The sequence below is a fragment of the Falco punctatus genome (assembly GCF_963210335.1).
Source record: "Falco punctatus genome assembly, chromosome: 7".
Lineage (NCBI taxonomy): Eukaryota > Metazoa > Chordata > Aves > Falconiformes > Falconidae > Falco > Falco punctatus.
The window spans coordinates 59,684,703-59,709,084 of record NC_137587.1 but is presented as its reverse complement, the minus strand read 5'-3'; the positions used below and the strand labels follow the sequence as shown (position 1 = coordinate 59,709,084).

At 38.2% G+C, this 24,382-nt stretch overlaps 1 protein-coding gene across 4 annotated transcripts in view; it reads right to left on the bottom strand.

The window, feature by feature from the left end:
- The window catches only part of ADAMTSL3 (ADAMTS like 3), a 195,280-nt gene that overhangs the window by 78,517 nt on the left and 92,381 nt on the right, over window positions 1-24,382 (bottom strand). For all 4 annotated transcript variants that reach the window (XM_080396390.1, XM_080396392.1, XM_080396391.1 and 1 more), the window contains exons 6-7: window positions 20,415-20,651; window positions 6,964-7,090 (exon numbers count right to left, since the gene is read on the bottom strand). In XM_080396390.1, the coding sequence (XP_080252516.1) occupies window positions 6,964-7,090; window positions 20,415-20,651 (364 nt within the window). The remainder of the gene's footprint in view (window positions 1-6,963; window positions 7,091-20,414; window positions 20,652-24,382) is intronic.

The following is a 24,382-nucleotide window of genomic DNA, read 5'->3' as shown; positions in this document are numbered from 1 at the left end:
CTTCCTCCACCTCCTTACAGCAAGCTTCCCTAGCCTCAGCAGGCCTGGTTGATCCCTTTTCAGGATGCTTCACATTCCTTTAACAGTACTACAGACATTCCACCCTCACCGAAGCACTCTCTGATATGGTCCAAAAGTCTCATGGGGGTGCTAAATTTGGTGTTTCTCTGCGGCGGAGGCACTATTACCAGAAAGTATTTTATTTGCATTAGAGGAGATGACTAAGTTCACCACGACAGCAATGTTCAACCTCTGCAGCCCCACAGACCTGTCAAGAAGCCTGACAGCAGGAGATTCTCGTAACCTGACTGAGATAATTATGACCTAGGGCAGTCATTCCATGAAATGAAATAAAATATAGGAAAAAAATAAACATGAGATTTTTGGAATTCTGAACCAAGATGAGGAATTGGAAGAAAATGGGACAGAACTGACCTAAGGGACTCCACTTTCTCCTGAGGACAGCTTTAACTTCCTATGAGACAGTAGTTAGCATTGTCCAGGTCTGGCTCCAAAACTATGTGTTCCAAAGGTCTCCAGTTCTCAGTTGAAACGTGTAATTCATATTCTTAAAGAAACATAAGGCCCTGTAAACCCATTTAAAAATGTTTATGCTGTACATCTCCCATTGTATCAGTAGGATCCACACTGTTTAAATTAGTGAACTCTTATGAAGCCACAGGGGGAAATTGCTACTCTAAATTCTATAGTTAGAATTTCCAGTTATCTTTTCTCCACCCTTATACTATCAATGTATCTTTGAAAGCTAATTGCTGGCTATTGCCTAAAGCTGAAAACAAATAAGCCCAAAATGACCTGAAACAGGCAGAAACACTAGACTGTGAAAATCTGATTTTAGAGTCATAAAAAAAGTCACCTTAAAAACTGAATACTGCCCCTCTATTCTAACACTGCTTCCACTGGAGGGACCCCTGAGGGCATGTGGGTCATTCTCCTCCAGCACCTGCTTGAAATGGGCTTTCTGCTCTTGCCTGGGGACTCGCTCAGCAAACGTGTGCACACACTACACACAGCACTTGCGGATTAAGCTCCCAGATTGCTTTTACTTTAGATGGCAAGGTTTGATCCTGTTTCTATGGTGTTAATGTGGATTTAGTTTTTGGATTTCAGTGAGAGCAAGATCAGGCTCCCTGCTATGGTAAGACTGGGAGCTAATCCCCAGGATCAAAATAAAGGAGCCACATTCCTGAGCTCAATCCAATTCAGCAGATTTTATTTATTTTTTCCACGTGGGCCATGGTGGACCCATTTACTGTTTCACATACGGGCCAGTTGGGATTTTCCCCCTCTCCTCTTACAGCAGGGCAGAGGGTTTATTTCAGGCCTATACAGCCTAGTTTTTTCCATGTATTTGCTCAGCACTTACCTGTTGGTCCTCCAGTTCTGATCAAAGGCCTACATGCTCTCAAAATACACAGAACAGTCCAGGAACAACTACCAGCACAAGGGAACTAAAGAGCTCAACATGTCTGGAGTCTTATTGCAGTGGCTTCCCTCACTTGCTCTGACACTGGCCATAATTTCAGAAGACATTGGTGCTGGGGTATGCGCCAATCTGCCTAATGACAAGTATCTGTGCAAAGCCAAGAACATAGTCTTTAAGAGACACCTGAGCTGGATAGGTATGTGCTACTGAAAGCAGCAGTTATATATCTTGACCCTAAAAGTCACATTGTAAAATCTGTATGGGCACATCCTTCCCATCCATAAGCCCTCCCATCTCCAGTCTCATACTCTCCCACTCCTCTGTACCTCCAGCACTCCGTCCACTGGGTTTGTGGCTCAAGGCTTCGCCTTCATCTGTGTGTGACACGTCTTTGCATTGTTAACTATTTCTAAGGCATGGTAACCTGCTTTTAAGACAAACAGTGTGGCCTCAACCCCTTTTAGATATATATTTCTTTTCTACCCCTGGACACCTCTTCTAAACTTTGTATGCACTGGAGAAAATGTTCAAAGATACAGAGAAGCCCATGAAGAAAATTATCTCAAGGAAATGTAGTGCAAAGTAAATAAACAGGCAATATTCTTACACAGGAACTTCTCCAAGTAAGACAAGAGAGATCAGGAAAGTAAAGAAGGAGGCTTCATACTAAATATAACAGCCCAAAGTCAACCAACCAAACCGCACAGATCTGTGGACTCAAATTGTTGGTGCTGAAGACCCAGCATCCACACTATACACACGGGAGGTTCTTAACTTCTAGCTTGATCCCATGGACTGCGTATTCAGTAGCTGTTGGACAACGTTAGGTGCTTTTCTGGGGCACATCTTCCAGGTTAGCTTCATCAAACAAAAAATCAGTTTATGCTCTCCAAGACCACTCCATGATGTGAGCTGATGAGCAGTATGTTAGGACAATGATGAAATTTGATTCAGAAGACATACTCTTTATCTGAACTGAAATGCTAATGTATTGGCTTTCTGTCCCTCCCCACGCACAGTTTTCCTGCCAAACCAGTCCCAGTTCCCTCTCCTGGCTCTACATACAGTTGTGTTTTCTCCTTCCTCCTCTCTGAGAGTTTCTGACTGCATCTCTCACCCCAGATTTCTTATCTAATCTCAGTCTTCTGCTCTTCCTCTTTTTCCTTGACCCAATGTATCTGTACAGCCAGTCCTAGTCCTCCTCCCACCTTCTCATATCTGTCTTTCTGTCACTGTATGAACTAATGTCCAATTTTTCTGCTCAGCAAGTCTCATCTTGTCTTCCCCTCTCCTCATGCGATTTCATCAGCCCCAGTCCTAAGTCTGAAGCTTGGGAGAGTCAGAAGCTGTCCACAAAACTTCTTCCATAAAGCCTGAATGTGAAGCAGGAGGCATTACGGAGTTCGCCTCAGGGTACCCATTCTACACTGCAGCCAAGTAGAAAGCAAGAGCAACCTCAAGGACACTTTTCCAGTTTAGCTCTGGAAGCGCAACATGTTAATTTTTCCTAAGGAAATCGCACACATACGATCTGTTTGCAGTTAGGACATGTAACAAGCTAGAGAACACTCAAAAGGACAAATTTTCTGAAACATCAGCTGTTAATAACCAAGAAGCCTCTACAGAGCCTGAAGGAAAAGGGTTGTAATTTTTTTTTTTTGGAAGGGTTGTAGTAAAATATGTGTTGATGTTCACAGATATTGCAAAAGACTTGTCCATGACCAGAAGACCATTGCCTGCCAAATTTCAAATCCCTGATCCGTGATCAAGTCCAACAATGGGGGATGCTAAAACATATTAAAGAAAAGGTTTCAGGAATGTTTTGACAGTGGGAAACAACATGTTTTTCTCTGCTGTGTCCTTGGAATATGCTGAGTTGTTTCGTCTCAATTTTCTCCAAAATATGCAGCAGCTGGCATGGAAAGTTTCTGACCCAACTGTTAAATTTTGCAAAAAATCATTCATCTAAAATGAAGTATCAGGCAATCTTGACAATGGGGGTTACTAGCTCCACCTATATTGCCTTCAAAGAGGGAAAAAGATGCAAGGTAGCCAAGTTGTCACAAAATTGAGACAACTGATGATACTGAACAGGGAGCCTTGAAGAAGGCCTCTGTTTAGATAAACGATGAAAGTGAAATTAGTTTCTTGGTTGTGTGCTTGGGGATGATGATACAGAAACATATGACAATAAGTGGCCAATGGTAAATTACACAAGTGCCATAGGAAATAAAACATATGGCAAGAAGTAATTCAAACAGTTACAAAGCTGTTGACATTAAAACACTTTGTATGAAGCTTTTAGCAAAATGTTAAGAAAGGTAAACATTGCAATTATCAAACAATTAGAGAATCAAGTAAAAACAGATTAGGACAAGTCTGTGCCTTCAACTTCACTCTGTTAATTTCAGAACCAGCATCTTTTCTCCCTCCTTAGTATCGGAACCAGAACACTTTCCTACCATTTCTTGCCAATAACGGTGCAGAAAGCAGACATCAGGGCCCAATCCCACAATTTTTCCATGTGCACAAAGTTCAGTGGAGTTAATGGGAGTTCCATGCATATAGTAGTAGAAACATCAGGCCCATGATCTCTCATTTCCCAATGGGACGGTACATTTTACAACCTATTACACTTTTTGTTTGAATATCATTAGTCAAACCTTTAATCATTTTACCAGAATGTTAGAATCTGGCTTGCTGGCAGAAGTCTAACGTACTTTGTCTTTCAAAGGCAATTAAGTGCTAGTGGAAAAAATAAAGAACTTTTGAAATGACAGTTCATTTCATATTTGCAAAACAGTAAGCTTTCTTTCAGTGCTGTTTAGCTTTCCAATCAAAGGCAGGCATTCATTTTATGTAAAAAGATATAAAAAAGATAATAAAACAAAGTGAGTCCTTTATGAGAAATCGTTTGCTATCAATTTCTGAATTTCTTTTTTAAAAATAAGGACCAAGATAGCTAGGCATTTTAATTTTCCTTTGTCTCCTTTTTTTTTTAAATAAAATCTTTGGCTCTTGCTTTCCTTTCATTTCTTTAATTTGCCTCATTGCACAATAAAATTTACATCTTGCTCACAACCTTACAAGCTCCCTCTCAAATACGTGTCTGTAATGTGTTGATATTTTACTTCTCAATACTAGTTCTGAAAGCTTCCAAATTACTGTTTGGAAGATATTGTGTCTACCTTCACCAATACATTAGCACAAAGAAAGCATGGCTTTATTTCCATATTTTCTTCACACAGAGAATGATTTTATGGAACTGCTTCCATAGTGTTGAACAGCTTGACCCTAAAAAAAATTTTGGCAGTATTACAACACCAAGAAAATCATTAAAATTCTGATTTTAGTAGATGCATACTGTTTTGCTTATGTGAATGGTAGTTCATTCATGTAATCTAGCCTACAGCAGTGCAAGAGAAAACCAAAACTTGACATAACTGACATCTTTCCCCACAACAGTCCTCCTTCATCTTTAATTTTAAATAACTCTTCAAAAGCCACTGAATTATGGCAAACAATGACCCATGGGCATTCTTCATAACATGGTCAAGACAATGGGAGACCTCCACCAAGTGATGTCAGTTGTCATCAGGTCTTACCTGTGCCAAAATACCCCCAAGTGAAACTAGTGTTTCTTCTCACAAAATTAAAGTTTCAAACCTAGATCCCTTTTATCACTTTTTCTTTACTGTACTTACATACTAAGCAGTAATTAAAAACGTGAATCTTTTTATTTCACTGATCATACTATCTAACCAGGCTTGCCAATCCATATCTGTTCCATACCCAAAAGGGGAAGATATATCTTGTGGGGGGGAGGCAGGGGAGAGAGAGAAAATAAATATAGCTTGGTAATACTACAGAAATATTTTCCAATCTTTACTGCTTCACAAGTGCTTGCTCTGTGCTGACCAGAAGCTCTGAGTGTTTGATACGACAAAGTGAATAAAAAGTGGCCCTCTATGAAAACTCTTTTTCAGCTCATTGTAAACATTCAAGACATTTACTCAGTGTTGCAGGATGAAAAACTTTATAAATCACTGAACTAAATTCTCCCATCCAGAAAAAAGGCCTCTAGTAAAGGCAAGGCAAAGGCTGACACTGACAGCCCACCCGGTGCAGTAAAAAAAAAAAAAAAGCTTTGAATTGTGCAAAATTATTCTGTGACTTTAAAAGATGCTCCCACTAAAATATTCATTTTTTAATTTGGATTACCTTTGTTATACATCTATATTGAATTACAGAAATCATGCACCTGCCCAGCCTAAGATAACCTAACATTACACCTTGTAGATCAACACAAGTAATCACACTGCAAGGTAAGAAGCATTAAGGTAACATACACTGCACTTCAAGTTACATCCACATTGAAGCAAGCATACTGCAAGCAATGGCACTAAAAAAACCCATGGAAATATTTACATGTACTGCAGTAAGAATTAAGCACGATTCAATATATAACAGCTCTTTCAAAATAAGGACGTAAGTGAAATCTTTGCAGGCTGAACTAGAACAGCACTGAAATAAACGGCAGCTGTCAAAGGCAGGTGCTTCATCCATTAAAAATAATAATAAAAAAACCCCAACAAAAAAACCCACAACACAACTGCTTGCATTTAGACTTTAAGAGCACCAGATCATCACCCTTGGGTCTTGTGGCTCTGCAAGCAGGTAACAAACCTCAGAGGCTCCATCTCCATGTGACAAATGTGCACTGTGAGTTCAGAAACAGAAAAAATAGATGAAAGGCAACTAACACAAATTATAAATACATGGGATATATGCTGTGAGATTACAGGGAGCATCCTCTGTGAGGATGGAAAGCACAAGTGTCAGAGGTGAGCCTCTGTGACAAACCTTGCCTGGATATCAAAATAGCCAGACTCTTAAGACTCCAGTAAAGGGTCTAACTCTGATCTCCCTCCTCTCTTAGATTTTTAATACTGCTAAGACCTACAGACTTACTCAGAATAAGATGCTAATTATTTTGACAAAGAATGGCAAAATTTGAGCCAATCAGTTTTGCTTTTTATATCACAGAAGTACTTAACTTGCCTCAAGTTCAACTGTCTTTAGACACTATAAAAAAATAATAAAAAAGCAAAGTTATGTGGAAAATCAGGCACTTTCAATCAGGGGCCACAATTTCCATAAAACTATCTGTAAGATGTTTCCATGATTGAAAAACACTGCTGCAGCATCACATATATTGCAACATGAGGATACCCTCTAAAATAAGATGTGTATCTTGATGGTTATTCCTGATAGAATGAATTGAATAGCTCTATAAAAAAAATTGCATATCTCAAATTTTTTCCTAGCTATACCCTAATGTGTGGTATCCCTCATGGAATTTCAATAGACTAATCTAGCACAGACTTTATAATAAGTAGCTTTGGAAAACTGCAAACAAGTATATAGTTAAAAGGTCACTCTGCAATATGTGTGTTACTACACAAGCAGAAAACATTGTCAAGGATAAATCATCATAGAATCAATTCGCAACTTACTTTTTTCTGGTGAGACATGTGCCTTAGCTTGTCCCCTCACAAGCCTGCATGTTGAACCATCTCCTGCACAGATTCCACAGTTGTCTTCCTTGGCATTGCTCCCAAGTTGTCGATCACAGCCTACTGCCTGCCAACATCAACATCACAGTCAGAAGGAGGGCAAAGCTGTAGTAGACATGCTCAAGTTTCTGGAATTTTATTTATTATGTTATCCTTTTGATTTTATGAGCTGGCTTCATTCTCTCAAAGCATATCTTGCTATTTAGGATTTAAAAAGCACACTGTCATTTCCATAATTTTAATGATGAACCACAACAACTGATATATTACGCTATTCAAGCATAGGAAATACATGAATCTGTTTCCCACTACTTATGTGAATGAATACCATTGAGCATTATTCTTCCCAACACAAGGGACAACTATGCTATTTAAATTTTGGTTTTCATCACCTGTTTAATTATGTCAGAGAAAGGATTAATGCAATGAAATAACCCAAATTAAATATTTAAATGGCACTCTGCCTTCAGCTTCACAGACAAGCAGCTGTGGGCAGTGCTCATAATCCAGTATCTTTGTCATTCAAAATTTAACTGGCATTCGTGAAGATCTATTTGCCATTTACATGAATGTCAATCACATACATTTACTAACAAGGTTTTTAAAAACTTGGATGTTTCAGTTCTTACCCTTTGATTTTTTTTGTTTCTGAATATGAGACCAAATCTAAAAAACTTTCCAACAATTATTATAGAAACACACAAACTTAAACACTGCCAAACATTCCAAAAGCAAAGTTTTTGAAAAACTGTCAACTGAAAACTCTCCAAAATATAATGAAAACTTTTTCCGGGTTTTCCTTTTTCTTCATATCAGTCATCCTACAAGAAGCATGGGAGTGAGAATGGGAAGATAAAGAGGAATACACATTGACTGAAAAGCACCCTCCTGCTGAAAGGGAGACAAACATTTGGTCTCACTTATCTTAGCCTTCACTATTACATAGAAGAAATTTGCAGGGAGCACCAAATGCTGAGCAATATGGTAAAAAGCTAATCTGCAGCTTCAAGTTTTCTCAAGTCAGCCTATATACCCCTCATAGCCACACATACCTGAGAAGCACAGCTAATTCGTCACGGACATATGTATTTAACCAAACTCCAAACAAACAAACAGGTAGAAAGGACTCTGAAAATTCACAGTTAAAAACAGTGCTAGAATTCTGAAATTGGCCAGCACACTCCTCTTCCTATATAAAAATGCTTGGAAGGGGTAGTCTTAGCTGCCAAGATCCACTGCATCTGTGCTATGCCAAAATTGACACATGATCCCCTTGGAGAGGTGAGGATCGAGTCCGCACGTAAGAGGCAGGGTTGGGTCTTCCAATCTGAGTTAACACACACACGCCCTGCACAAATCATGCACATCCACTGCCAAACGTGGAGAAATGTAATCTCAAAATTTCATCTGTCTATAAAAAAAGACAACAAAGCAGCCCCACCTTTCATTCCTGCCCCTTTCCCTTATTTTCCCAGTTCCTTACATCCTGTATTCTCGTAAGAGGAGGACAGTTTATGATACTTCAGCTGAGAGACATGCTGCACTGAATGGCATCTCCCTACTAAAGGGTTCAGATTTACCATAGAATTCTACAGTAGCAACAGGAAATTACTTTATTCCTGCAACTGAAGATCATCATCCTATGTAGCCCAGCACAGAAATCATTTAAAAAATAAATAAGCTGCTTAACTGAAATGATTTAATGTTAATGTTAAATCTTAACAAAAACTTAGTTGTAAAAATGAAACAACACGAGTGTGAAATCAGACTATCTCAGAACAGGTGCTTATCTACTTTATAAGCGCCATGCAGGAACACTATACTATAACTTAGGATTGCATTAAATACTAAGACGTTTTCACTTAAGGTTTTTTTTTAACATTAGCTCTGGGTTCATCACTGACATCCAAAAACTTAAAAAAAGATTGTAAAAAAATTACTCTAAACAAGCTTATCTTCTGATTTTATCACCAATTAGCAATGAGAAATGAATGAAGACACCACCATCTCAGAAACAAAAACTGACTGGGCCACTGTGTGAATCAGAAAGCAGATAGAATTTCAAGGGATATGATAATACAGTGCTTGATACATCGGCCTTAGGACAACTCATTCTCAGTTCCCATCTCCACAACAGGCTTTCTTTTTGACCTTTGAAAACTTCCTGCACTTTTTGATTCCAGCCTGTGAAAGGGATATAACTGCAATTCCCCACCTCACGGGGAAGTTACAAGAATAAATCTTCTAAAGATTCTGAAACATTCAGATGGTGCAACGATGGTGACCATACCAGTAGTTGAGAGTCTATATTTTTCTCGGGTAGACTTTTAAAGTATTTATTGGTCTCCACTGCTTCTCCTGCTCTTATTCACATAAAGATACTACTAGCACACGGAGGTAAATTGTTAGAACTACTATGAATGTATTCTCTCCCCAGATCTCACAAACACATTGCCATTTCATAGCGTAATCTCATTTTCTAAATATTAAGAATCTGTTTATTCACTCATCAATTAATTCTCAAAGGAAAAATTAAGCTGCGTATTGTGATACTCTGTATGAGAAATTGCTATTTTTATTAGTTTAAGCTGTTGTACATTTGCAGGCTGCGGATCCTGCAAGCTTTTGCTGGGAGGAGGGTATTGAGCAAGCACAGTACTTGCAAGACCAGCCCATTAAAGCCCAACATGATAATAATAAACGCACATACTGAGCTATTACACACAGCCACTATGAAAACAAACTCTCATTGCATATAACAAAAATTATACAACTGTGCAAACACAAGGCACTATTGTGTCCAGCATGGAATGTAAGAAAAAAGATAATCAGCACAGCAGCATACTTTAGAGGACTGTTTCATATAGTATTATTGCTTATTTTTTAATAATATACAAATGCCAGAGAAATAAAACAGGAGTGTTAGCTGCAAGGGACTTGGATGTAGGAAAAACTTTATGGCTCCCCTGCCAGTGAAGGTGCTGTGTTCAGCTAGATCATTCACCCTCTGTGGACTTCCTTCCAAGATTATGTTTATCTCAACTGTTATGAACTGTTTTAAATATCAAGCAATGATATCCCCCAAAACAATTTAGAAAATAACTCACATTAGTATCACAAATGAGGCTTAAAACGAGTACAGAATTTCAAATTTTGTTTAATGTGAACCACCAAAAAATCTTGCAGATTTTAATGTGACAGGCCTCAAATTAAGAGTTATTTCAGCAAATGTTGCTACCCCGGGATCTTCATGAGTGAACAGTAGGGTGAGGTGTCTTTCAAACTTGAGTGTCTGGAGTTTGCTTTTTTAATCTGTTTGTAAAACGCTGCTCAGAAGCAGTATTTCTCAGAGAAGCTGGACAGCCATGGATCTCACCAAAACAACAGGAAGCTGCAAGGTACAGCTTTGGAAATCAGGATCGAACACATACCATATTTTGGCACCAAACATAATGCAATTAAGGTATTCATATTCTAGCCAATAAGTATTACAAAAATACTTCGTTTTTGATGAAATATGTTGAAAAGGGCCCGTGTGTATTTGCAAGCAAAGCTGTAACAAGGACAAGAAAATTATATACGACAGCCTTCCTCAGCTCACACATCACCTCAGCAAGCCAAAGAGGTCTGATGATTTTCACAATTCAGGTGTTTGTACCCCACATTGCTTGCTGTTTACAGAGCAAAGAGATCGGCTATAAATTTACAGGCAGATTGGGAAAACATCTGCAGGCTTTTACGGAATATCAGAAATAATTGTATTAGGTGATTTTAACACAGACTGCATAAATGAAACAAATGATAATGCAAACTGTGTAATGGAAGGATTGGGACTCTTTCAGTGTAAGAAATCTGCAATCATAAATACAGTCATTCAGAAAAATAATACAAGTATTGAAATTACTAGGTATAAGTTTGTTCCTCAGGGAGAATATTGGCCAATATGCTGCCAACATGAACAATGACTAGAAATGTAATATTAAAAAAAAAAGGTATTGAGGAAACGGGTACTTTGTCCATTTAATAAATTGTCCATGATGTTTAATTGTTCAAATGAATTCAGATATGGCAGGATTATTTTCAGAAACAGGCATCTGATCCATAACTATTTCTGGACAGAACCTGAATACACTATTTGTCTGTGTTCTTTCACAGAAAATAACAGAAATATGAAAAAGAATACTACTGTTTTGTTACAAGCAGCTACAACAGAAAGCATCTGATTAAGCAGTGCACAGAACTGCTCATTTGCCTCAACAAACTTCTAAACTAGATGTTGGTATACCAGTGCTATTGTGAAAGACAATACTGCAGGGTGTTAAATATTTTGTAGCGTGCTTAGAATAGTTCATGTAAGTTCAGAAAGGCAAAGGAAGAGCAAAAGGCCAGGGTATAAAATATAGTAATAGAGATGAAAGAGAAAAATGAAATTGCTGCTGATATGTTAGAGGTGACTGGAACGTTACAAGTATTTTTGCAAATATGAATCCAAAAATCAGTCAGAAGCTCCCACAGCTGTTTCTTTAGCTCTTACTTAGTAGGGTTTCAGCTGAGGAATTAGATTTAAACAAAGAAATTAATACAGCATGTTCATCTCGATTTGTGAAGGTCAAAGTATAATCTGTTACATTCAAGGATATTCCTTTCTTAAGGAGACATTTACAATTAACTATGATGAGAAAACAGACAGGACTGCAATGTGACAGATTTTCAACTAAGGTTCCAACACAGCAAAGACCACTGGAGTAAAAAACCTGGCAAATCTCAAACCCTTTTCAGAGTCTTCTTTTAATAAACATAAATATATACAAGGACTAGAATTGCCAATGCAAAGCCCAATGCAGGATCAGGTTTTGAAAGTTCAGCTCTTGCTGGTTAGACCATTGCTTTAGACCTCCTTAACTGTGTTATTCCCTCAGCTGATCACTCACCTCCAGCTGCAGGCACTCTCTTTCACCATAGGCACACCACCATTTTTTGTAGAACACACGCCACAGAGATGTGTGGTCAATTATAAAAATGTCATATGTAAATTATAAAAAAATATTTCTGGGATGCGAACAACTCAAGATGATACATTTCATGTAAAGAACCTGAAGATATACCTATGCTCTACAAAAGAGGAATACCTACCTGAAACATTAGTAAACCCAGAAATCTGTGCATAACAAGCCCCATTTAAGCGTTGTCATTGTTACAATCAAAACCATGGCATTATATACAGCAATATATATAATTATATACAATATTTATCTTTAGAAAGGGCCTCCCCCACACCCACACCCCCTGCCATGTTCCTCTGGAGCCAGAGATCCAGATACAGCCAGAAAAAACAAACAGACTGAGTTCTTCTAATAGAAGTGGCCGTAAAAGAATAAATCACTGCTGGTTTTATCTGTGACAGATACATAAATTCTATGAAATATTAAGACTGAAGTTGCACTAGTGCCATTCTTTCTCTACCTACTGTGTCTTAAACTCAGCTATTTGGCAGACAGACACATTCAGCAATGTGTATGTTAAATACTATATTGTTTTCTACTTTGACTAATAAATTTTTGATTGATATAGCCTCCCATGTATCAGTAATTCCATTAAAAAGATAACTTATGTTACCAGTGTTCTATGTTTGCTCAAAGGACAGGCAGCTCAGTGTCAGGGAGTGATACCCTTTATTAATGTGAATTGCTTTAATAAAATAAAAATAGAAAATCAGTGCAACAGCTTCTCAATATGACATAATTACCATCCTTCTAGAGTTGCTGGGAAAACCCAAAAATGTTTGGGGAAATCCAGATGAAGGCTACTCTGAGTACATTCACATTTGTGTGCTTTCGTTGACCTGGCTATTTCAAAGGATGCACAACAATATGTACTCATGAAATAGACTGTTAGTGGGAATTTAACACAAATATACAGATGGCATTTAGTGAATTCCAGCCAAAGCAGAAAACCAGAAAATAATTCATGGGGAAGTGCCCAATGTGCTTAAAATATAAAAGAATTACTACATGTTTTCTGAGCAAGAAACTGCACTGCAGAATGCACACATGGATTTGATAATTATACTTTCTTCACAAGAATGTGATAGAATTATTATACAGGAGATCCTTTTCCTCGAGGGCTGAACAGTCTGTAATTATCCCAGTAAATGTTGCCCAGCAGTTTTTGTTTTAAAATGGGCTGGCAACAGATCTGTTATAGCAGTATTTCAGTAAGTGAATCTTGTATCAGTTGGACCACTGATCTGCTGATGAGGGGCAAAGAATTTGCAAACTAGGGGCAATTGGGCTTTCACCACCTATATCATTTGTCAAGATGTGAGAAAATACAGAACGGAGGTAGACTACTACAGCAAAGAGATCCAAAGAAGTGGTGTGACTGCCTTGCCACTAGGGTAGTGCTACTTGGGTTATTATAACCAAATTATTTATTTCATCCTTACAAGACATCAGAACTAAGATAAAAACGGAACAAAAACTTCTACACAGTTTTAAGGGTTATTCAGCATTGCACAAAGTACAAGATAACCTCTGAATTATTTCTGGCAAGGTATCTTCTCCAAGTCTTGTGACTTGAGTAGGAAAGGACACATGTATTTTTTCAACATTTACTAGTAAAAGAAGAAAACAGTAAAAAATTCTTACATGCTCAGAAAGACCAGTCTCTACTGTAGCTTATTAGAATCACTCTCAATAGGGAAAATTAAAATCCTCAGGGACTAGGTCAGAGAAAAAGGATTTCTATTTCTACAAACACAGACACACCACAAAATCCAAAACTCAGAGAAATTATACTGCACAGTCACATGTGCTGTCACAGTACACGGATCTTACTGCATCAGTGTCAGCTATTTGCTGCCTTTTCTCCTGCTCTACTTAGCACAGAACCACAGTACAGGCAGATGTTAGGAATGTCTGCATCCACACAACAAATAATTAATTTTAAATATGGCTATGGGAATTTATGGTAATAAAAACATGACTATAAAACCTGTCATGTGAAAATCCTGCTCTTAGTCAATATTTTCCATGTATCTTTGCCCTGCTGTAAAACCCTGCTGTAAAACCCTGCTGTCATTCAAAGCCAATCTATTCATTTACTTTGCAATCTCTGCTCACATCCTTTGCTTTGTGATAACTTCAGCTTGCATTTCATTTCTACACAGATACAATATGTCCCTGGAGAGAGTATAAAAAACCCTCCCACTGCCTCTTTCCCATGCTCATCATCTACAAGTAATTGATTCTGACAAGCGGAGGGAATGATACCAGAATATCCCTCCAATTAAGAAAGTAACCTTTTTTTTTTTTTTTTTAATTACTTCTTTTAAAAGTAGTATGGAATATTAGCACCACATTGCCACTTTGGTTAATACTCATCAAAGGTTTAACTTGGTCTGAGACATGATTTTGTCCTCACATTGTCCTGTCTCATAACTCTTCGGTGATGTCTAAGCTCAGCCTAACAAAGGCCTGATTGTGGCACACGTTCTCACGTCTCCGCAGCTGAGCCAGTGCGGGTCAGTAGCAGCCCAGACAAGCTGACATGGGCTTCAGCATATGTTAATAAACAGAATACAGCCCCTTCAGGGACCTTGAGTATGTTCTCTGATTAACAGCAAATGTCCCAGCCGATCATTTCACAGCAAATGAAGCAGTGATCCCAGCTGCCAAGCTGAATGGGTATTAGTGGCAATGGGAGTAAGAAATTTTCCTCTGGTCAAGGATTTTCAGTTGTTCATAGATGAGAAAGCAGGGAGTAAAGGCAAAGTGTGTCAAAATGCAGACCTCAGAACAGAGACATAAAGTCAGAATGATGGGCATGAGGAGACACACCACAATATTCAAAATTCCCCAGCCATCTATACAGAGGAAAGAATGTAAAGCAATAAAAGAACCAGAAGATAAAAGATACAGTGCATAACATTCATTGCATAATAAAGGGCTCCTAAAAAGACTTTCCACATATTTCTGCAAACATTTTATATCTGAAGGCAAGAGGCTAAAGCGTGTTCACAATTCTGTAAATCCACTTCCATCAAATAAAACAACGTGTTTCCAAAACATGTAACTCTTACTACATGATCTATCACATGCTAGAGCAGCTAAGAGATTATAGGACCACCTAGTAGGGGAGCAAGTACCCTTTCTCACATTGTCTCCACTTTAAAAAAATATACATACTCAGAGGATGGGACAAACACTCCCATCAGGGTTCTTGTTTGTGAGAATGCCTTCAAAAAAGAAATCAATATAAGCAATCAGATTACTTTGCTGCTTTTCTGGTTGGGTCCAGCCGCGTCTGTCTTGCTGTAAGAAGGTGAAGTTATAGCACTGGAGGATTTGAAGGTTACTAAAGCTCTAGTTCAAGGAGACACTCAAATGGTGAATTTTTCTATCACTGCTCACGCGCTTTAGGACCTTGCTAGGCTGGGAAGTAAAATCACATTTGTATAAAGCTCACTAAAACAAAACAAAACTTGGCAGAGACAATCACTTAGGAAAAAAGCAATATAGATAAGAAACTGGAGATCAGACAAAAATCCACTACTTATCTGACAAGAAAGGATAAACTTAGACTGTAAGAAATCTCTCTAGGGAATATTTCTCCGTAAGAAACAGTAGGAGGGAGAGTAAGACAAGATCTGAAGAGAAACATCAGCGTCTAGCAGCAGCTGCAAAATAAAAACAAGTGATTCCAAAAGACCTTTTCAGTATCTGAGGGTATCCTATTATTACTTGCAGTAAAAGCATGCCTCTGAGCTGCCAACAATGTCATCACAAGGGAACCACTATACTGGGGTGGACCGTGACATTAAAACTGGTGCAAGTGCAGCCCTTGAAAAGTGGCTACACGACCTGCTGGTTCGGGCAGTGCTGAGAGCCTCCGTCAGGCGAGGAAGCCAACCCACTGAGGCTACAGAGGGTGATGCTGACAGGTACGTAGGATGTGGTAGCCCATGCTCAGCATGGCCCCATCCTTCAGTGGGACATCTGGAGAGCCACCAACATTTCCCAGCTGAATTGCAGCTGGAGCTCCCTGCTCTGCTCAGTTTTATGACATAAATCACATGTATGCAGTCACATGAAGATTTTGATATGTAGCTTTGAGACCCAGAAAGTTTTGTTGGATCTACATGAGTGACTCCCACAGTCTGCCTGGATAAGGTCCAGCCTGCCAGCTCTGGTGCCTGCAGTAAGTAATACATAGACAGAGTACAGGTCTCTACACAAGGATTCTTCCATGCTCCAAAACCTACTTTACTCCATGCATTCACTAATTAACACTGCCCAGAGAAGAACAACAGGTTCAGTATAAAGGCTGACCTCACAGAGCTACTTCAATATCAATTATTTCTATGAATAAATTACTTGAGATTTGAAGGCTAAAAAAGAAGAAAAGGTAATGTGGACTTTTTTTCTTATTTTTAATATTTAAAAAATATTGTAAATGTTCATTTGGGGGGGGGGGGGGGGGAAAGGTGCTTTTTTAACTGCTATTCAAGAGTTAACTACTCTAACATGTAAGAAACACAGCTTTGTATCTGCAGTAACACTGGATGGAAAGGAAACATTCTTTTCCAAGTATCTGAACACCAAACCTGTGCATCTTGGGCAGTCCTTTAATGCATTTACAGGCAAAAAGATGTATCTACAGGAACTGAAAGGGAAAGTACACAAAACACATTAAACAAGTGCTTTGAGGAAGCAAGTCTCAGAATAAAAGGAGTCAGATTCAGAAGAGATTAATAATCTGCTATGATTTTAAATTTTAAGCATGAGCAAAGCTCATTAAAAAAATAGTATAATAGTCTTCCAAAAGCTTACAGAAACTGTTTTCAATGAAAACTCCAACAGATATTTACATCAAGCCTGACTGCTTTGGTAGCAAGTGACAGAGATACCTACTTGCTATAACATGACATGTGACAGAAGAGAGCTAGCATGGCAGAAGTTGATGGCACTCCACTTGACATATGGGATGTGTTCCGAAGTCAGCTAAATTTATGCCATATGCTACAAAGCATAGCGTAGAGTCTGCCTTTTTTGGAACACAAACAACTTGCTGACACTAAATGGAAAGTTCACCACAGGATTTACATCATCTTTGACCCAATTGTGACAACCTAGAACAGAACTACTCAGGCTGCTCCTTAGGACTGCAGATTTTTTGGGTGATGTGTGTATTTATTGTCCAAACACATTACTCCATATTAGGAAAATTATCACTGGAAACGTTTCAGGTACTGACACAAGTATTACCCATTCTGCATTCTGGTAGAAAAAAAAAGCAGGTCTGCATGATTCAAAGACAAAAATCTAGGAGAGGCAGGGCCCCAAAGCAGGCGGAGTAACCGGGTAAATGTTGCCCACACGTGTCTGATGTGCAGATGTTTTTAAATGTCTCCACCCACATCCAGATGGGCACAGCAGGAATATATTATATGAAAAAATGTGTTGGGAGTTGTGCAGAGACTAGAAAAAATATCCAAAGTGTGAAAATCCTCCCGGTAATGAAGTTTTGACCTGTCCCCATTTAACACAACAGCCCCAGATATTTGCTTTGGTAACAGAAGCATGGCAGTAGCAGACTAAAACATGATTAAATGGTTTGGCTGAGGTAAGCCTCAAGCAACCCCAAAATACTTCATTAACTTTCCCAATAAACTTTTGCCTGCTCTACTGCCTTTAGATTTTGCTTCCCCTGAAGCCTCCATCCTCCTATCCAGAGAGCGGTTTCGTCATCTCAGGCTTTGCTTTGACAGAGCATTGTTTAGTTTGATTCTGCTTGTTAAGGGAAGAGCAAAATATCAGCTGAAGCTGGACAACAGGAACTCACCATCCCTGTAAATTCATGGGCTGCCAAGGAGAGAGTTTGAACAAGAATCTAAGAGGCAGAAGTAGTGATGCAGCCCTACCTTACCAAGAATAAGAAAACAGATGAAAGTAAAATCATGTTGGAGGCAGGAGAGGAAGCTAAGATCTTCTAAAACCTGCCAACTCTGAGAATACAAATGAGCTAAACCAGCAACAGTTGGAAGAGGACTCAGGCAAGCCAGTCTCGTTATACTAACTCTTTGGTGCTCCCAGGCATAAAAGCGAAGATATCCACATCAGCAGTATGACATGTTTATTTAGATGAGTTAACTGTAAAAACACTTGCCAAGTTATTTGCAGGCTGTGCCAAGTATATGTCAGGACCCAACAGACTGATCTTATAGCAACAATCGTAGAGAATCACAATTTTGCTGTCTCTCTTTTAACAGCAGTTGACTAAATAACCATATTTTTCCAGGAAAGATTAGATGTCAATTTGTTTTCTTTTCCTGCTTAGACAGGAGAAGCAACAAAGCTCGGTGTTGGTTTCCGAGGAAGTCTCCCACCTCCCACAGTCCCTTTCGCAAGTAACCAACCTTTCGACTCTGCCCTCAAAATGGTCTGCAAAGAGAAAAATGTTATTTAAATGACCTTTAATTTCAATTCATTGAATTTAAATTCAGATTTTTACCTCAGTAAAATAATCCAATGCCAAATTATCTAATGTATACTTTAAAAATGTGATATTTCCTATTTCTGCAAAAATTAACTCAACAAGAGCCAGTGATGTAAAGGTAATAAAGTGAAAACACCTGATTTTGAGGTTAAGTTATAAATTAATTGAATTGCATATGTCACACAGCACAGGACACATCCTAAACATGGTTTGCTTGTTTGTTTTTTCCCCCCGAAGATGTTCTCTCATACTGAAAAATATTTTTGTGGAATTAGAAGAAACAGTGAGAAAAAGAAAAAATAGGAGAGACTGAGAAAAGAAACTGATTCTCATCAGCAGTGTAGAAGAGTTCCAGTGCCTGCTTCTGGAATGATTAATTTCTTCCACCACTATTTGGCTTATTCTAAAACCAGTTAATTTAAAATTCCAAGCGTTTGATATCAGATACACACATGAATACCACAAAATACTAACAAGAGACATTGAAGGCAGCCCTTTTAAATATACCTTTCAACTGTTCTTCACAAAATTGGATCCACCCTAGACAAAGTGGATTTTATGCTATGTAAGAAAGATGGTAGATGTTTGAGGCCACTGTGAAAGACACTGGAAACCTCACAGCACTCTGAGCAAGAGTCTCACAAGCCTTTGAAAAACCCGGAGTTCCACTAGGTTCAGCATGACGACACTTATGTGCTGCAACGGACACAAACAGCAAAGGCTGTTGCAGATGTACCATCTAAAAAATGCTTTGACATCTTCCCAGGTGAAAGCTTGTATGAGAAGAGGAGACAGCGCTAAGAATATTGCAAAAGAAACATTTGGCAAGTGCTTCCTGAGTTTATAGAGGTATATCCTATTTTAAATGAACAGGGTAGTGAACACCGTTGGAAACCACTGTGAAGTACTATTGACAAATGCAGTCTCTTGAAAGGGGAAAACGTAAAGGATTCTTCTGTTTCAGGGGCAGCAGATGCATTGTGTGTTGGCATGACTGGTTTTGGAACTGCAGTATACATAGAAGTTGCATAAAACCCACAGCAAGGTCCAGACTATATATTAATGTTGCTGTAATCCGTGCACCAGTCTTCTGCCAAATATGTCAAATTTTCCCCTATAATAGAGCTATTTTGCTCACTGGGCCATATCCTGCATTTTTGAGTCACACACATTTTAGGCATTTAACTGAGCAACAACCACTTGCAGAGAAAGAAAACTAATTGCAATAACATACCCATTTTACATAAAATTGTTCTGTTCATAAAACTTAAGATGGCAATATTGCTTTGCTAATGAGACATGGGCAAAACTGGCAAGCCTCAAATATTGTAACTGTTTTTACACCATATAAAGTTGATAGTATAACTCAAACAAAAATAATTGTAATAAATATGTCTAGAAATGCAGACTCTCAGTTAAAAATATACTAACAATCAATTCATCCAATCACAACATATACTCATTCACCCATGCAAGACGACAGACACATACACTCACACCTGCAATTCTGGGCTGGATCCCATAAAATGTCAAATTTTCTCATTAATAGAGTTCATAAGATAGAAGACTCAGAGGAGTAAAATTAAATGGAAAGCTATGTAATTTCATCACACCCTGACAGACATACTAAAGGTTGGAAAGCTATAATTATTTGCATTAATTTTTACATTTATAAATAGAAGAATGAGTGAATAATAGAGTGAATGTTATTGATCTTTTATTTATATATGAAAGTATCAATGGCTAAGGCAGTCAGGAACTTCTGTGTGCAAGAAAAGGTAAGTTTCCTACAATCCATTTGGCAGTACTTGTAAAAAAAATTGTAAACAAGCAGCCACTTATGAGCAAAGTGCCTCACAACAAAGGTCATATTTAGATCTACACCATGAACATACCTGGCATATTCCACTGATACACATATCCAAGGATTCAATATTGCAACGAGTACCATCTAGTACTTTTGGGGCAAGCTCCACAATCAAGTTCTTTCCCAGAGCTTGACATTTCAAGGCACATGGTGCAGTAGGATCATTATACACAGGGATCCACTCATAAAAATGTCCCTGGTATTTGACGTCATTGTAGGCTGAACACTGTTGTGCTCTGAAGTCACCAACATCTGAAGGGCAGTCCTAAAAACAAACCAAAGGAAGTGTTTTTTTTAAGAAGGGAATATTTTGCAATTGCAATAAAGTTATCTGATGAATTACACAGGATCTATTCAGGGAGGCATGGTTCAAGAACTGATCTGCTATGACAAATGTACCCTATTGCAAAGTTTTACTGTCTGTATTAAAACAATTTATGTTGTTTAAGCCACTGCTTGCAATGCAAGTAACAGAATAGCACATATATTCCAGTAATAACAACATAAGTGATATGAGAGGATAATTAAAAATGCTACTTTTTATGACACTATGTAATACGTTTAAAGTCTGTAATAAGAATTAGCTTCTAAAGGAATCTATATATTTTAAGTGACTATAATGAGACGTCTGACATTTAATATTTCTCTTTTCAATAGCTTTTTCCACTTAAGGATTTCTGAGTGCCCTACACTCATTCAACAATTCATACATATTGTCAGAGTAATGAAAGAGGCATTATTTCTACTTCTATATAAAGAAATACGAAATTGTCTAATTAATTGTTCAGTATTGCTCAGAACAGGGACAAAATCATTAGGAGGAGAAACCAGAACTTTCAGTGCTTGGTTCTTTAGTCTAATGACAAAAGACCTTTACTTCATGGAATCAGTAAGGCTTACTTTATTGAAATAAAATGTACTTAAAATTGGTAACTATTGATTAGATAGCTCCAGTTCTAATGAGACAGTTCCGTACCTCCTCTTATACAGAAACTCAGCATATACAGCTTAAAGACCAAATATGAGAACTGTTTGAAATAAAATATTCTAAAATACTTTTCTACATAAAGCAGTGCACCCAAACGATGTTAATATAAACTACGGTGACAGGAATGGAGATGAATACTGATTTATTTGAAAATAACTTTGGTAAAGCACTGGCAAAGGACTTCGTGTGTCAAATTCTCACTAAAGACTTCATTTGAAACTATGTCCAGTGTCAAACAGTCCATACGCCAGACTGAAACTATATTCTTCCAAGAATTCCAACCGCACATATAAGCCAGATTGTGAGGCTGATTTTAACAAAGTTTTGTTTTCATTGGATATAAGACCGAAAGATTGTGATGTGTCAGTTGAACTCATGGAACTTATTACTAAGTAGAAGTTAGCAATACTAATCCTGAACACATCTTCAACCTTATCAGTGAACTGAACCCTTCCTGAAAAAAGGTAATGAAAAATTAAGTGCACTACACAGTACTGGGGATTAAAATGTACATGAGAAAGGTTCGAATTCCAGTCTCATGCCCTCAATGATGTTGTCCTGACACCACCTTGCTCGTATGAATCTGGATGAGTTGGCACTGCACTAGCATAATACTTCGCCAATGCCTTAGATTTTTTTCATCAGAGGTAACAGTAATCTAGAAATGCCTCCATTTTATTTGCAGCCTGAGTAAAACAATCTAAAATCAAAGTAGTCTCTACAGGTCAGCATGGGGGGCGGGGGGGGGGAGGGTTTCACAGCTGAGCACTGAGCAATTCACTGAGCATTCACAGCAACACTTTGCAACTCTGTCCAGTGCCACACCTTACAGCGAGAATAAGTCAGAATGATGCTAACATATTTTGTGTTGTCTTTATTCTGGGATAATTCTACTTTGCGCCATATTTTTTTAAACTATAAAATGTTGGAATAAGACAAGAAGTTACAGATACTGTAATCCTTTGAGAGTTTTACCTCTGCAAAATCCCACAGGTGAGAGCTAAAAACATTAAACAAAAACTGTTAGAAACCACCCTTATTTACTGCAGTGTCACTCCCGAGAAATTCACCAAGCTTGCACTGGTGTAAATGAGAGCAGAATTTGGCTCTGACTTATCTGTCACCTCTCATTTTCCACAATAGCAAGTCTAAAAAGCAGAGAGGACTTCAGAGTTCATATGGATACCATATGGTTCCCTTCCACCGTTGCAAATAGAGGAGTAGCTAAGGATAAAAATAATAAGTGGAAGTTAGATTCAGGTAAAGTTAGAAGCAATATTTCGGAGTAGTGTTATTCAGCCATGCACAGCTACATTTTCATCACAAAGAATAAAAGAGCTATCTGTAAAAGAGGCGGAGTGGCGGCCTTAGGCTGAGTTTTGACAGGCTGTTGTTACAATTCATTATCACTCGGTGTTGATTCAATGCCAAGACACAAACACCACAATGTCAGGATGTCAATCCATGGTTACTGTATGTTTCTCATTGATTCAACACAATTCAGCCCCTTCCTTCCACTCGCTTCCTGGCTGCTTGAAAGCAAGTGAATTCTCATCTCCCTACTCTGTTTTGGCATCTTCAAAGAACACAAAGCGATCCTGGCAGCTCAATTCATATGCCAGCTCCACCTGCTATACGTTCGAGTTGTGTTCAAAAGCAGGAGCCAAAAAAGAGCATCACAAAGGGATATCAAAGGGCTGAAATTATTAACATTTGTATGATATCAGAATCTGGATGGCAACCAAGTTCAGATCCCTGTTTTCCTGGGAACAATAAATATTTGTTTAAAGAAAGGAGTTTATAATCTAAGCAGAAAGACAGCTGAGCACAGAAAGGAATATAATCAAGACAACACGGGGACTTCTAAACTTCAGGTTAATTCCATTAGAGTGCATCAGAAAAGTGAGAGAGAGTTTAAAAAACAGAAAGGGAAAAGGAGGGCAAGATGTGAGAGAAGTAAGCAAGGGTGAAACACGCTTGGGAAGTGGGCAAGGCCATGCTGTCAGACAACGATACGTGGGCCCCAATCCTCATCCTGCTTGTACATCTTTTTGGTTTTAACCTGTTTCAGATATCAATTCATCCCATCATTCCCTCTTCCCTCTCAATAGTCCACATGTTTTCTTGTTTGTTAAATATTTTTGCTTCTAATTTCAGGATTTTTCATGTTTCCTAATTTCAGCAATAGCTTTTGTCTTAACACTCAAATCCACTGAACTGAAGCAAGGCTGTTTGTAGGTTCATACACTACACAGGGAGCTGAAAACTTATCTATGAGGTCTAATACATGGAAATGTTGGCAAAATAACCACATCCAGATCTTGTAGTGGAATGAAGTTTATTTATGACGTGACTTATGAACTTATTATTACAGACAGATCTGAAAAAGACGCTTCAAACACAACTACTATGCAGGTTAAAAATACACACACAGAGATACATATATTCCAATTCTCTTTGTGACAGATGATTAAAAACTACTGCATTCAAGGGCTAGCTTCTTATGAAATGTATTATTTGAATTTTGGCAGTGAGCACTCAGGCCTTGAAAACAAAGCTAACCTGGGAAATCTGTGTCTTTGTAGGCAACATTCATGTACAAAATATGAAGGTTGCATCAGACCCTGTGAGTTCTGCCAACAATTACTCCACTGAAAAAAGCACAAAAGAGAAGGCAAGAAAATTCCCAGTAAAAATGATGACACCAAAGAAAGTCTAGCCCTTTGTCTAGTTTTATTCTTTGAATCTCATTTTGTTGAAACCTAGCCAAAACCGATGAAGTCATTGTTTTGTTTTCTTTTTAGAATTAGCTTCAGGTTCTATGTTTTTCCTATGCAATTTTTAGGCCATTTCTTAGAAAAAATCAAGATACCTGAGCTAGAAACCACCTTACCCACGAGAGCCATGTGGCACATCGATATTATAAATATATAATAAATAAATAAATGAACAGATTAGAGAGAAACTATGCAATTCAGGGTGAAATATTACAGAAGTAAAGCAGACAC